The 16,387-nt window shown below is 40.4% G+C and overlaps 1 protein-coding gene across 1 annotated transcript; it reads left to right on the forward strand.

The window, feature by feature from the left end:
* Positions 1-1,841: 1,841 nt before the first annotated feature.
* On the forward strand, positions 1,842-14,654 carry NDUFA12 (NADH:ubiquinone oxidoreductase subunit A12). Its single transcript, XM_005519431.3, has 4 exons — positions 1,842-1,986; positions 5,490-5,572; positions 6,559-6,646; positions 14,386-14,654. Exons 1-4 carry the CDS (start codon positions 1,898-1,900, stop codon positions 14,564-14,566), a joined length of 441 nt encoding a protein of 146 aa, XP_005519488.1. The 5' UTR covers positions 1,842-1,897; the 3' UTR covers positions 14,567-14,654.
* Positions 14,655-16,387: the final 1,733 nt, after the last annotated feature.

The raw sequence follows: 16,387 nt of genomic DNA on the forward strand, positions 1-16,387 counted from the left end.
TACTTGCATTTGCATTCCACTGTATTCAACTGTGACATTTGCACTGAGTTCAGGGAGTATTTTTGAACACAGTATTCAGATTCTCTTTTTCATGCACAGTGACACATTAACAGAAGCAATTTAAGAAGATGTGATGGGACTTCAGCATGATTTTCATTATGAGATGATGAAATTCTCAGTGTAGATCTCACTTGACTAAAGTAATGGAGAAAATAGTACAAAAAAAAATTCACAATGCAATTTGAAGAAGATTCTCTAAAATGTTCCTGCTACTAAGAAAGTATTCCCCACAAAATCTGTAGCATCAGTGTCACATCAAGAAGTTGATCCATTCTTCCAGCTTTGTGGGACAATGCCTTGTCCTCCATAGTGCTCTCAAAGAACTGTGGTGTCACATGGATCAGTGAAGTGATCCAGATAATTTTAACTTTTGGGAAAAACCCACAACGAACAACTATATTATTTCACTGCCAGCAGAGAAAATGCTCATAGAATTACGCTTGCAGTCAGTGAAAATTATCCCAGTTACATTAATCAGGAATAGGCTTAGAAACTGGCATAAGCATTGAACCTACAGAATGTTTCCAAAGTTGGCTTCCTAATTTAAACTACACTTCTTTCATATTTCACACTCCATCATCAGTAGTTCATCTCAAAATAATGGTTTCTGTGGATGAAGTTAAAGACAATGAGTGAATTCTGACTGTAAATGTTCCTTCTTGTTTTTATGCCAGCTAATGCACACTTGTCTGACCAAATTTTAATATATTTAATAAATTTTCTAAGACTGTGGACTGTGCAAATGCAAATAACCTGCCACGAGTATACTGAAGTCTAAGAGTTGTTGCAAAAGAGATACTGTCGTTTGAGCACATAGCACAGAACCAGCAGGGCCTATGTTTTGTGTTTGAAAACAAAACTACTTGTGTTAAAACCAAAAAATTTTGAGTGGAAACTCGACCACTGGACTACATTGAAATGGATATATTTCCACACTGTGAAGTTGGCTGACACAGGTGTTTCCCAGTCTCATTTTCCTTTCAAGTTTAGCACTACCTACTTAGTTTTTCACTCCAACTCCTGCTTTGTCTCTTCCCAAAACCCCAGTTCCAATAGTAGCAGCTTGGCCTTTCCACGTTTGACAGCTGGTCTCTGCTCATCAGCCAGCACTGGTTGCTGGATGTGTTTACCAGGTGCCTTTCCAGGCCCTGCTTGCCCTGACAAAGAACAATAGATCTATTTTTGCCTGGCCTGTGTAGCAGTAGCCTTGTGAAGATCAGGGAAATGGTTTCTGCACCTTGCCTGCTCAGCCTTGTACCAACAGTGGTGAAGTCCTGCCAACATCCACAGCAGGGCAATCTAAGGTCTTTCCTCCTGCTGGTGCAGAATCAGGAGAAGGCATTGGACAAGATGGAGAGGTGGACACATGGGTGAGACAATAGATAACACATTCCTTGATGGCCTGCCAGGGTTGGGAAAAGCCAGGAGAGAGAAGACTGTCAAGCTCTCCCCTGACCATCACCCGCAGCCTGCACCGGGTGAGATGTCACCTGCCCTGCCCCCTGATTCTTGATCCGGGCGGTCTCCAGATCCAAAAGATCTCCTTGCTGCCAAGAATTGGTAACTTTTCTCACCACAGATCTTGTGACCCGTGTGAAATAAGGGATTGCCAGCAGACTTTCTATTATAAAAAGGCTTTTCTCCCTATCCTGAAATTCTTTGTATCTTGCTGACCTTCGGGTGTAAGCAGTAGGCAATTGTTCTATGGGTCCAGGCTGTGTGGTGTCGCTCCCTCAGGAAAGGCCCGCAGGCGGATCTCGCTGCCGGTTCCGCTTCCGGGCGCTCGCTGTCACCGAGGGCGGGAGCGGGGCGGTGCTGGCCCGCGGCCCGCCCCACCATGGCGGAGTACGTGCAGGTGCTGAAGCGGGCGCTGAAGCACATCGGCGGCCACGGCGGCGCCCGCGGCGCCATCCTGCAGCTGCTCAGGTAATGCGGCTCTGGCGAGGGCGGCGGGGCCTTCCCGCGGCGCCACCGCCGCCCCGCGGGGTCACCTTGAGGGGGCGGCCGGGCGGGGGCGGGCGCTGCCTCAGGCCTCGGGAAGAGCCCGCCCCGCCCCGCCCGCTCCACTGAGGGCGGCGGGTCCCGGTCGGCGGTGGGTGCTGTGCTCAGAGCGGTCCTCAGGCAGGGCCCGTGGCTGTTTTCTCTCCTTGAGGCACCTTGGAGGGTTCCTCGGTGCTGAGCTGTCGGTGCTGCCCGGGCCGGTTGTCCTGGTGTCCAGCCGAGTCCGTAGTGCTGTTGCCACAGCCGTATCCCTGCTGTAGCTGCCCTCCGTGCTTCTGTGCGCACCGTCGTGCTCTTCGCTCGGGGTCACCTCAGTCTGGCAGTGCCTTTCTTGAACTGTACATATCTGAAAGCAGTGCATCTGCTGAAATACCGTGGTTTAAAGCAAGAGAATTAATTACTTCATCTGCCTTACTGGCTCTATTTCTTCCAACTCATTTCAGACTGCAGATCACATCTGCTCTCTGGCACTGAATTGTCACCGCTGACCTATGATCGGCTCTGGATGCCCTCCAGCCCCAGTGGCACTTAGTGCAAAATAAGTTGCAGCCTTTGTTTCCATTCATGTCTGAGTACTTTTTTCCCCAGCTACAGAATCTTGCACTCGTCCACATTAAACTTTCTCCTGGCTTTTTTCCCTCACCCGCATCTCATCTCTTTCTTGTAACAAGTATTTTGAATTGTGATACAGCATGCTTGAGGCTGCCCCCAAATAGGAGCTGCAGGTTTACGAAGGTACTCTTGACATTCAGATCCTTGATGAGATGTAGGGTGGAAGTCTAAATAGTATGTGATCCAAACTCAGCAGTGTCAGAAACCTGTGCTATATTTACAGTTGGTCCTGGAAGAGTATTAAGACATATCCAGTAAATGTTTTAGGCCTGACCACATGCTAAAAAGCCTTTTTATAATCAGTGTTGGGAAGTCAGGAATATAGGATAGCAGTGATTTGCAAATATGAAATTCCCTGTTATATATTAAGGGCTTTCTTTTCTTAGAACAAACAAGCCAAGCTTTCTGAGTCTTTTTGAAGGTATTCCCCCACATATATACATCATAATGGCCCTTTTTCTGTTATTTCTTGTGGCTTAAATTGATCTGTTTTGAAGAGTTAAACATAGCGTTTTACACAGTTGCTGATCAGGCCTCTTCAGTATTTTCATATAGTGGATTTAGTCCTGTTTAGCAGTAAGACAATACATGATTTCCCTGGCTAGAGCTTTACTGCTATTATAATTACTATTTTCTGTCACACACCTACCCCCTCCCTCGGTTGTTTCCTCCACTTTGTTTTCCTTCTCAGACTGTAGGTATTACTCTGACAGTTCCTAAGAAGAAATAGAGCTGGGGAAATGGAAGTGTGGAAGAGTCAGTATTAGGTGTCATCAGAGTGGCTCTTCCTAAGCACAGCTCTGTGAATGTCTCCTCAGAGATATTTTGTGAGTCTAAGACTGCAGGCTGGGTTGACACCTTTCTGCCACACGGAAAAAGAGAGTAGGGAAGACTGGAGGCAGTGCTGTTCTTTCTTTCCTTCAGAAGACAGAAGTTAGGTGTACTAGGTGGGTACCTAGTACACCCAATCCTCACCAACCACAAACAGCTGCTGCCTCCTGCTCACCTTTCAAGCCATTAAATCATCCATCCCAGCTCAAGGAATAAGTTTGGTGTCTAAAGAGTTATCAAGGTGTTCTTTCTTGCAACAGTTGATTTTAAGAAGTAATCTTAAAAGTAACTGGAAAAAAATTACTTACCCAAGTCAGGAGACTCTTTCTCTGAATTTCCCTGCTTTTCTCCGTATGTTTTCCACCGAGGCAGCTGCAGAAGATTTATATGTTATCAAGTCAAATTATTAAGAGCCTTTGTGGCTGAAAACATTCTCCTTACTTAAAATTCAGTGAAATTGGCTGGAAAATATTCTCAGGAATCCATAAATAACTCCAGTGCCTGATATTGGTATTCAGGGCATGAAGTCAGGACAAGGGCATAAGAACACTTGCAAGAAAGGGAGGGGAAAAAGGAAGGGAGAGAGCAGTGGAATGGCTCTTCTTTTTCTGAAGCTGGGAACTCAGGCTTGTATAGTTGAGCCAGAGATCTTTGAATGTTTCTTTGGCAGAGGAGAGATGTGTCAGAGAATCTCTCTGCCTGCCACCACAGAGGTTTAAAATGAGTACCTGCTGGAATGATTGTCACTTTCACACACCCTGAGGGAAAAGACAACAAAAAAACTTCATCTGAGCATATTCCTCCTCTCACTTGAGACTGAGTTGAGAATGTGCATAATACTACTAACAACTAAAACCTTTGAGAGGAAACTTATGCCTGTGTAATTCTGCCTGGGATAAATATCAGTAAAAAAAAAAAAGCAAAATTGCAGATATGGAGGGAGAAGAGCACTTTGGTTAATTTTATTATCACTAGACTGTAAATCATAGGTTCAATTTAATTATTGATTTCTACCATAACGTTAAAATATGTTCTCTATAAGGAGTTGAAACTCGTATATACTTTATCTGGGACAGAGTAAGTCTCACAGAGTTGCAGGGTAAATGCATGGATCTTTCACAATTATACAAAAGCAAGGAAGTAACAATTACAGTTTTCCTTGGCAAGCAGCTGCAGTGGCCTAAAGTATTACTATTCCTCTCTTGGAAGTTACTGCCCACACAGACAGATGAGGTCTCTTGTGCTGCTTCAGTGCTGACCACTTCAAACGGCAATTCAGGCTGAGATAGTAACTACTAATAGTTGAGAAGGATGGTAACATTTCCTACTGAGTGGATTAACATGTGCCTCTGGGACTCCCACAGTATCGGCGATTGAGAGGGAGATGGGGACAACTGATTGCTGATCAGAATCCGAATTTACTGTGGGCTGCATATTTTTTATACCATTCTTGGAAGGCTAGTAATTTTTTACTACAGTGATTGGGTTAATCATCATACAAACAAGCTTGTACATTTTTGCAACATCTCTTCTACTTGCAGAAATTGATTCAGTCTTCTTCCCTGTTACCAATCCTCTTGCAATCTTCAAAGTTCCATTTGTTCTTGCCGAGGCATCCTGATTATCAAATCTCTTACGCTAATCAGGTCCAAAGCACTCTCTGTCTCTGCAACAACAGCACAATAGTTAAGGTTTTGTGGGTGTTAAATTGTTACATTGTAGAGTTGCTTTATCTTCTACTATAATGAGCTTTTAAATAAGTAAGTCCCTGAAAGCTTTTTTGTGTGGATTTTATCGTCCTGTCAGTGAGATGCACATTAGTTGCAGGAATTGGAGATTGTTTTGCAATCCATAAGCTTGAATAGTTTTTTTTAAAACTACCTTTGCATACATTTACACAGATTTTTACTAACCCTTAAGGAACCTCTGTCACAATTTCGTTCTGAGAGAACACCAACTGAAACTGTTGTTTTGATAATTCACAGGGTCAATGATTTGAAGACTGGTAATCTGATAGGAACTGACAAATATGGAAACAAATACTACGAAGACAAAAGAAACTTCTTTGGTATGTGTGCTAATGTGAACACCTCCCAACCAACTGTGTCACTCCCACATAGCTTATGTGCTTTCTGCTAGTGAAATACAACTTGTTGCCTGCCTGACTTCCCTGCACTTGTCTTGTGTGAGTCTTAGACTTATAGAAATACTTTGACAGCTTCTTTTTCTCTGTTTTATCCCTCAATTCCTTTGCAAACACAGTCAATCTGAAACAGTGAATACGGAATAAATATAAGGCAGTCATATGGTCTCTGTGTAGGTAAAGCTGTATGATAATGTGATTGAGAGTTGATTTTAGTCCTTGACCTAAAGGCTGGTAGTTTAACAGGTGGGGAAAGAAGAACTACGTTTAAAACTGCCTCACAGCTTTACTCACTTACATGATCACTTCAGGGCAAAGAGCACAGGTTGGCTTAAAACTTACTATTACTATTACTTATCTTAAGTAATAGATTTTAAATCAAGCTTCTCAAGTACTTAAAAAGGCAGCACCTAAACCTAAAGCAGCACAGGTGATGCATAAGCAATTGACACACTGGTCAGGCCAAGCTAACTGCAGGTTAACTTGGAGTGTAAGCAGGGAAAGCACCTGCTGATTAACATTGCTTGGTAGTTTTGTTTAGCTGAAATTTAGTTTAGTCTTATGTTATCAGTGGCAATGTCCCTTTGGAAAAGACTCCTCATACTGGAGGAAAAAACCCCAAACCTCTTTCTCTGCCTGAAAATTTTATAAGTTCCTCTTTCCCATTATTTATACAATAGCCAATATTTGCTACCTTGTGAGAGCATTAGATTCAGTCATCTAAAACTAAAGTAATAGTGGAAACACAGAAGACTTGAAAAAATAAAACTCTGCTGGCTTAAAAATAGGTACCCATTATGGTAGATACTATCACTAAAAATGTTTTTCCTTGGTTTTCCTGAATTCTCTCCTTTATAAGAAAATAATTTAATTTTTAAAGCTAATATGATATTTCTCTTTCTTTACTTAAGGTCGGCACAGATGGGTTGTATATACCGAAGAAATGAATGGCAAAAATACTTTTTGGGAAGTTGATGGAAGCATGGTGCCCCCTGAATGGTAAATTGTTTAGCTTAATAATGTGGACAGATAGCAATTGTGTAATTGCTTTATATTTTCTCATATTACAAATCAGAAGATTTAAAAAAAAAGTTTTCATGGTGGTAGCTGTCTGGTCTGTGACCAGAAGGTTTCAGACTTGTCACTTCTAATGTTGAACTGCATTCATGTCTATTGCTCGCTGTCCTGGCTGAGGCACTCACTGCTTTTTGGATTGAGAAGAGCATTTTGCCAGCCAGACTGAGCAGGTCAAGACAGTCTTCTAATTTTCTTTATTACTCTGTTAATGGTTTGGCAAAGCCTTGGGCCACCAGAAGTAAAATATTTGTTACTGCCATCGTAAGCAAGAACCTAAGGAACATATGGCAGTGGTAGAACAACATTTCTTAACCCACAGCCACTAACAGCATAATTGTTTCAATTTATATACATTGATGTGGTAGTAAACATTGAAGTACCAGAATGCTCCATATGTTGACTGCTACTTGACTATAATTTTTATTGAGGTTTTATTTTCTGTTCATGCATTTCAGTAATAATTCTGTACAGCCTTATATTCCAGAAGGTCTCTGGCCACAGCTGTTGACCCTTTTTTTGTTTTCCTAGAAAACTCACACCACATAAACTAAGTGTATACTTGTAAAAACAATCTCTATGCAATTCTTAAGGAACAGGAATAGCACTTCAGCCACAAAGCAACAAAAGGTGACATCAAGAGAGAAGTGTTTGGGTAGACTGAGAAAACACTGTGTTTTATTACTCCTGTGACAGATATTCTATGCCAAGGCTGGGACTGATTATAAAATCTTCTAAATTGTGGCTCTCACTGGAACATTTGAGGAATGTGTGGGTAGACTCTCTAGGTGGTCAATTTTGTTTCAAGCTCTCCCAGCCTTACATTATGTTTAATGTGGTTAATGCTTTTTTCTGTCTTATTTGGTAAGAACTGAATGGCATTGTTTTTTGAAGTGACATTAGAATCTCCAACACCAGGATATTCATGCCTTGCTCTCTGCATAACTGTTGTTTGGTTCTGGTTGTTATCCACTATTAGACTGTGCTAGGTTTTAAGATTTTCTTTATTTTGAGACACAGGTTTTGTTTCACAAAGGTTTTGGTTTTTATTTTGTTTTTTCTTTTGCCTGTGTTTATGGACTATTTGTTGCCTCTTTACAAACCTCAATAAAGGGTTTCTTTTTGAGAATCAAAGTGATGTTTCAAGGGTTAAGTAGCTTGTTTACTTCACAGGAGTTAATGAGGTAGAAAAACTTGTTTTCCTATCAATGTGGAAAAAATTCCTTTAAAAGAAGCAGTAAAGATTTCGTTATTTTCAAGACTGGTGAGTGTAATGAGGCAAAAAAGAGTAAACAGTCTTGTGTTTAAGGTATTTTTGCCAGGAAACTTAGTTGTGCAGTACCAGTCAGGTTTGTGGATTTGGGGCTTTTTTTGGGAAGGGGGGGATAAGGTGGAGGGTGGTGTTTCTTGCTGATAAATTTGTATGTCCCGTGATAATGTTTATTCTTACACGGGAATCCTAGCTTTGTGACACATCTAAATCACTGATGTGTATTTCCATACAGCTTAGAGACATCTTAAAAAATATAAATATTTTGAATGGGAATAAATGCTGCCTTTTAAGACTTTTTAAAAATTTTAATTTGGTGCTATTCTGCCTTAAATTTTTAACATGGCATAAACTTCTGAATTGAGACTGACAATATTTTGTACAAGCTGCTGTCAGTGTAACACTAGAGTTGTGCAACAGGTGGTTATTTTGGACCCAGAAATTTGTTGGAAATAAATTAAACTGTGTGAAATTACTTATATTAACAAAAAGAGTAATTAATCCATATGATAATGATACATGTTTGTCATCCTTGGGTCATCAACTAAGTACCAAAGAAGTATTTAGAGTACTGCTGTTAGAGGTGGGTGTGGTCTGAATGCTTCTTCTCAACACTGATTTTACTCTGGAATTCAGTTAATTTTGCTCAGTCCAGCCCAGTTTTGTGAGTATGTTGTTGTATCCTCTTCTTGCAGTAAGTTGTGTGCCTTCAGGATTGTAGAATATGAATGATTGTTCAAGTACAATCAAGTGAAGTTCATGTATGATGAACCAGAAAAAAGCATTTTGGTACGTTGAAGAGTTCTGGAAACAACTGGAAAAAAATTGCTACCCTTTACCTTCTCTTAGATACTAGAGAAAAAGAAAAAGCAGCAAGAAAAAACACCTCATATGTAATAACATATTGTAATACCATTTTAGGAGCTACTGAGTATTTTCAGTATTCTGAAATAATTGATGTAATGTCTTTTGACAACGGATGTACTGAAATTGTACAGTCTAAAGGAAATCAGAGTGTTGTTTTGACATATGTCTACTCTCCAGGGAATCGAGACTGTTGCTTTTTAAAAGTGTTTCCAGACTAGAATATGTAGGCTTGTGGTTTATTCTGATTTAGTTGTTATTTAACTTCATTTTCACTCTGGGTTTTCTTTCTTTTGGTATCCAAAATCCAGATGTTGGTATCTACTTTGTTGGCAACAATGTAATTAGATTTAAAAAAAAATTCTTTAATACTTGCCTTGGGAATGATGAATATTAATATTCTTGTAATGCTTTACAAGATATTTGGCACAACTTTTTTCCTTACACAAATTCATCTTTTTCACTTTTAGGCAGTGAGAGAAACCAAATACTTGTTTTGTTTCTTACTAGTCAGTGTTGTTTGCAGGAACTCAGTGCTGCTTCCATTTTTGAGCACAGTGATCTGTGTGCTCTGTGAACATATAAACAGTAGAAGTTAAATCCGTTTATAGCCGTGCCTGTGGGGACTCTGTTTAGTGCTTTCATGGATGTCTCCATTGCAGCATCACTAATCCTTGGCCTTTGTGTTTAAGCTATTTGTTTAGTGTATTTCTGGTGTCATGTACTTCAGTTTGCATTTTGGCCAAATGCTTTGAACAAACAAATTGACAACTGGTGTAAATGTACACACTAGTTAAAAATAAACTGCTCTTTTAGTATGATCCTGTGGGGAAAGAAGAGCTGTAATTTGAGAATAGTTTTTCCTTTTGTAGGGACACTTCATTTTGCCAGCACTGTCCTGTGTATTTGTGGTGTCTGTCCTGTACTTTGAGGTTTATTTCCTTATGGTGCAAATCTGACATCTTTGGAAGGAGCTCCAGGAGTGTTTACTTCATATAGTGAAGTATTGCAAATTTACCTTCAGTTTAATAGTCTGCATCCTCTTTAGTTGGTCTGACAGGGAGGAATGTAGCACCTCACACTTGCCAACACACTAGAAAATGTAAGGAAATGTGCAGTTCTCTTGTAAAAAATGCTGCTTTTCAAGTTTGCCTTCAAGGAAAACAAAACAGAAAGATTGAACAGAAAAGGAAGGGGATTGGGAAAATTTCCATCCTTCTAGTAGCTTCACAGGAAATTTCGATTAAATGCTAATTTGATGTTTTCCATCTCATTGCTATGGTGTAGTAGTTTGCATGATAAATTAAAGTTATCTCCCATGTGTAACGAACACATTTGTTGTCCCTTTTTTGTTCTCTGCCCTATGACCTGAACCCACATATTCATTTCTCTTGTCTCATTGCAGCATGGTTAACTTGTGGCAAAAAGTGGATGTTAGCAAGTTGGCAAACATCGTGAGCTGACGCAGGCTGTGCCTGAACCTTGCAGATGCACATATGGTAGTGGCTGCTGAGTTTGTGTAGCATCAGTTCTTGTTTGACAGCTTGTACATCATATAATTGGCTCCAGTCCCTTGTAGCTTCAGTTTAAAATCTACTTGCTTTTAAATATTTGTTAGAACTTCGGAAAAATTCTACATAGTCTTGAGAGCTTTAGAAGATACTTTGAGGTGTCTTTTATCCATTTATGCAAGAAAAAGTGCAGAGGCTTTGCTGGCCTCAGTCTGCTTCCTAGTGACTGCTCACTGATTCAGGAAGCTGCTTCAGCTTCTTCAGAGCTGCTTGCATCCTCCTGATTTTTCTGTGTTCTGTGCAAGTTGTCTGCTTCTTTGTAGGTTTTCAGTCATTAATTGCTTTAGAATATTTTTTTTTCCCCACAATGGATTTATAGTCAGAGTTTGTATAGAAATCTAGCCATCTGCAGGATGTCATATCTCTTTATTCATGCTGTTCAATCTAGTGCATGAATAGCTTTCCTTGAGCATCTGGGGGTAGAGTCTGAGATATCAGAACTTCAAACAATGCTTTGAGGCAGGTGTCAAGGGGAAAGTCTTCCCAAAACAAAGTTTTCAAGATTTTTAGAGGAAAGTGGGAGCTTTTGTTTTAGAGAACTGACTCTGCAAACCAAAATGCATTTGTAAGTCACATGTGCTTCTGAGGGGAATCCTTTGTGACCAGGTTAAGCCCTGAAACTCTTAAATATAAGCATAATTCATAGTGGATTGATTTTGAAGTCTCTTCATGTTTTTCAATACTTGTGACTGTACTGGCATGTCTGTCAGTGAGGAATTTTATTTTTACTTTCCAGTGAGAAAATGTGATTCAAGGATTGGTTTTGCTGATTATTTAAATTTGAGCCTGGTTTCATGTTGATGTTCTAGAAATCCAGAAAATCTTAAACACAAAGATATTAATTACTCAAAAATGCTCTATTTTAAAAGATTTTATGGATTTAGTCTTAAAAATCTGCAAAGCAATAGTTTAAATGACAGGTAAAGCCACTCTGTTAAATGCGATCATGAAACTTTTGTGATGTTTCAAGGAATGAATGTGTGACAAGTACACTTGTAATGACAGAAGTGCCAGACATCACACAAACTTGGAATATAGTTGATTTTAGCTGAGCATTATTATAGTTCTAGTGCTGTGCTTGCTCCAGTCTGTCTTTCAGGCCCTTTGTAACTGGTATGTGTGACTCTTGGGGAGCATGAGGATGGTGAGGTGTGATGACAGGTGCCTAAATAGGGATTTGTGTGGAGGATCCTTATCCACTGTTAGCAGAAGCATCACTAGGTGAACGTGTGTGTGTTGTAAGTTGCCTGTGTCATGCTTTAACCCCAGCCAAGCACCGAGCCCCAGGCAGCCACTTGTTCTCTCCCTCTCCAGTGGGAGTGGGGAGAGAATCAGAAGGGAAAAGGCTGGAAAACTTACAGGTTGAGATAAGCACAGTTCAACAGGGAAAGCAGAAGCTGCACACAGGCAAAGCAAAACAAGAATTCATTCACTGCTTCCCATGGACAGGCAGGTGTTCAGTCATCTCCAGGAGAGCAGAGCTCCATCACACATAATGATGACTTGGGAAGATAAATAAAATATCACCAGCCCAAACATCCCCTTCTACCTCCTTCTTTCCACTACTTTATATACTTTATATACTGAGCATGATGCCATGTACAGAATATTCCTTTGGTCAGTTGGGGTCACCTGTCTTGGCTGTCTCCTCCCAATGTCCCATACACCCCTAGTTTCCCTGACAGCATGGTAGTACAAAAAGCAGAGAAGGCCTTGGCTCTGTGTAAGCTCTGCTCGGCAGTAACAGAAATATCTCTGTATTATCCACCCTGTGTTCAGCACAAATCAAAAACACAGCCTCATACAAGCCACTGTGAGGAAAATTACCCCAGCCCAAAGCAGCACAGTCACATAAGAGTTAAATTCACATTATTACTATCCCTTGCATGTTGCAATAAGAGCCTTAATTTTTACTTCCAAAAAGAAAATTAACTCTACTCTGGCTAAAGCCAGCATAATATGTTACAGTGAGCAGTTTTGAAAATATGGGGCTCCTCTGGAGTGATACTGCAAAGCATTTTGAAATGCAGTCCACGTGTCAGTATTGGCAGAATAGATTGTTCTTTTGCCCTTTCTCCAATGCCACAAACTCAGTGTTTCTGTCTTAGCAATGGAGAGCTTTCTGGGTGTGAGCACAGGATCCATTCTCTGTCAAGTAAGCTTTTTTGCAGTATTTCTGCCAACCTTGATGCAGGCTGTCATAGGACACGTGATACCTGAGGGGATGTGAAGAACAGTAGTACACAAAATTCTTCTGACAGGTGAGAATCGGGCAAGAGAGTTCGCCTAAGGTGAGAGCTTTGTGTGGTGTGGCCAGGGCATTTCAGAGACTGGTTTAAAACACCAGGGTTAAAACTGAGCAAGAACTGATCCTCTATCATCAGACCACATTGTGATTAGTAGTGCTATAGGGCCACCTTTTTCCAGACAGAAATCGTTAGTCATTTATCTTTTTTTTTTTCATAAAAGCAGTGCCAAATGTACACTGAATGAGACAAGATTTACGAAGGAAGGCAGAGAGAGGAAGAGCATTATACATGTGTATAACTTCCAAACTTCAAAGTGAATAATTTTTCCCTCAGGAAGCTGCTCTTTGCCACTAAACACAGATTTTTTTTCCTTCCTGCTTTCAAATAATCTTATGGTTCCATCTGATTTTATATTCAAGCCAGTTTCCTGGTGGACCTTAGTCCTACAACGTGTGGCTTTAGTTTGGGGGTTTTGTGTGTTTTTTACTTCTAGAAAAAGAACTTTAGGCTCACACTTTTTTTAAAGTGACATTTTTGTACTAAAGTTATAGTCCAAGTTGTGATTTTTTTTTTTAAATACGTGTCAAGAAGCAATTTGAAAAAATTACCGACCTTCTGTAGAGCTCTTTGGATCTAGAATGTACCTGTCAGTCTATTTCTCACCACTTTTATCATAGTTTTGTTTTGCTGTATAAATGAAGTGTGCTGGATTTGTTGCTAAGGGCTGAAAATGCAATTTTTAGGTTTTCCAACAGAACTAGAAAAGATGACTTCATATTTTTAGGTTAAGTCTTTGCAAAAGCTGATTAGCAGAAGTCTCCCTAACTCTGCCTCAGTAAAAAATGCATAAACTTGCAAAAAATGTCATAACCTCTCTTTTGTTATAACTACCCACAGTATGAAGTACACGTAAACTGACAGATAATTAAAATGTAATTCATATTTGAAAGTTGCTTCAGGCACTGAAGTAGGCAAGGGATGAAATCAATTCAGTTGGTCCCTGCTGCCGTGTTTCAGTAAATTGTTAGGGAAAATGCTTTGCTTGATCATTAATGTTGCTTGCACAGAGAAAGATTGACATTTAGTTCATAGGTAAAGGCTAATCACTGGAATCACTTGGTAATTACCTTATTACTGATTGGTATTAATCATTGTGTTGTGCAGTCAGTAAATATTTATGTGCTTGTTTTTGGTTTACTTACGTCCTTAATCTGTATCCCAAGTGGCAGCTTCATGTATGCCTTGAAAATGGCATTGAAATTGTTGTGAAGTGTAGTCTTCTGGTAATTAAAAACAAAATAAATCTCCATAACCTAACAAAGAAAAAGCCCAGGCAACAAAACCAAACCTCATGGTTTTGTCATTTGTATTGCCTGCCTTAACCTGGCTGCCTGGTGAAGGCTGTACAAACAAGTGACAGCATGCTCTATCCAAAATACTGAGCATACAAAGGAACAGGAAAGTTGAACTTAAGGTCTGCTTCCAATTGCTTGGAGGCAGAACTGTTACTTATCAGTTATGCTTGTGAAACTAATTAAAATCAATATCCTGTAGTCTCATTCAGAGTCACACTGGATTAAAATTACTTTTTTCCCTTTTCAGAATAAATACTTTGTGTCTCTTCAGAGGAGAACCCTTGGGAGTCAGGAGTTAGGTTTGATAGACATCCTGTGATGTTCCTTAATAACCATATGTCTTTTTCCTCTTAAGGCATCGCTGGCTGCACGCAATGACGGATGACCCTCCAACTACTCATCCACCAGTTGCTCGTAAATTTATCTGGGAGAACCATAAATTCAATGTCAGTGGCACTCCTGAGCAGTATGTGCCTTACTCTACTACTCGCAAGAAGATACACGAGTGGATCCCACCTAAAACAACCTGCGACTAATAACAGCGACATGACTTGTCTCAGCTTGGGCTTTCAGTGTAAATTGTATTTTCACTGTTTTTGTTCAGAATAAAAGCCTCCTATAGCATTTGTAGTTTAGTTTATTGAATTGGGGGCAGGGAAACAAGTGAGAAGATTTTGGGAATAGGACAGAATACATGAGAAATCTTAATCTCATCAAGATATTGTGCTTTTTCTCATATTGTCAGTGTCCTGTCTTTACATAAGCAGCTCTCCAACATTTTAGCATGATAACCATTCCTGTGATAGTTACTCTTCATATTTGTGTTATCCAGCAGAATACAAATATACATTTGAAATACAGATTTCTCATCGTAACATTATCCTTTTACTCTCTCTGCATGGGAAATAATGCACTCTTCACATACTATTTTGGGAAGCCATCTCTTTAAATTTTTATAAGACAAGTTAGAATAGTTCAACCAGTCAGGATTATAGTTTTCATTCATAAGGTGTTCATAAGTATATGCATGAGTATGCAAAAAGCATTGCTGTATTCCAGTATGGGATGAAACATAATATAAAACTTGTAAGGCTACATTAATCAAATGACATCTCACCCATAAAGGAATTCAGCCATAAGAAGAGGGCCCTCTGTCACCAAAATCTCTTTTGCTGTGCAGGTTCATTACAAGATGTTCTCATAAGGGTTTAAGATGGACTGTTTGCTCTCTTGTGGCAGGATTTTTAAAGGTCTTTGGAAGTTCAGTATTGCACACGTTTTTAGGAGGTAGAGAAGTAAAATCTGCCACAACCCAGTTTAAAAATGTGAAGCTGGCAAGTTCATGTTTGAAAGAGAGTTGGCTGGGGCTGTGTTTTTTTTCTGTATCTTGCTAATGGTTGACTTTTATTCCAGTCTGCTTATGTATTTTAGCAAAGCTTGCCCTCTCCACAAGGCTTCCTGTACCTGATGCCTTACTCTGTGGACAGCTGATAGGGGGGTGTGCCCACCTAGCCTTTCATTCATTCCAGCATCTCAGCTGGTTGTGGAAGAAAAGAGAAACTTCATGGATTGAGAAAGATGGGGAGAGTGCATGCCAACTACCATGAAGAGCAAAACAGATTAATTTATTGCCTTAATTAAAATTGCATAATGAGAAACAAAGTCAAAAACTGTAAAACGCCACCCTCCCTTCCCACTACTTCATGCCTTTTCTCCTGACTGCTCTGCCTCCTCCTCAGGGGATGGTGGTCAGTCCATAATAGCTGTTGTGGGCTCTGCTGTTCCTGCCCCCTGCTTTGGCCTGGGTCCTCTTCATGAGCTTCAGTCCTTTCAGATAAACCCGGTATGGGTTTTCCACAGGCAGAGGTTCCTGTTGGGAATTGCCTGCTTGCTGGTGTGGATTCCTCCTGGGGCTGCCAGGAATCTCAGCTCTGGCAGCCGCAGCACCTCCTCACCCTCCTCCTGCTTTCAACTTGGTGTTCAGGTGACTGCTGCCCACTTCTTTCCCCCTCATCTTCTGCCTGTGCAATATTTTTTTCCCCACCTCAAATCCTCTTCCCCAGAAGTGCCCCTGTTTGGCAGCCGACTGAGCTGTGCCCTGTGATGTGTTGGCTATTCCAGCACAGGGCAGCCCTGGCCTCTCCCCACAGAGGCTCCTGCAGACCCCGCTGCCAGCACTTTGACAATTACACTCAGTATAATGACTTACAGAAATGGTTGTTAAAGATGACTGAAAAGGGGGTTGGATGTATCACATACTTGCAATTGCCTATCAAGAAGAAAAAACCTTTATTCCCCAATAACCCCCAGAGTGGCTGTACCACTGATTCTACACTGGCTGATCTTCCTTTGCAATC

This window comes from Pseudopodoces humilis, chromosome 5 (genome assembly GCF_049639895.1).
Source record: "Pseudopodoces humilis isolate 2021_Gansu_Grassland_sample_001 chromosome 5, ASM4963989v1, whole genome shotgun sequence".
Classification (NCBI taxonomy): Eukaryota; Metazoa; Chordata; class Aves; order Passeriformes; family Paridae; genus Pseudopodoces; species Pseudopodoces humilis.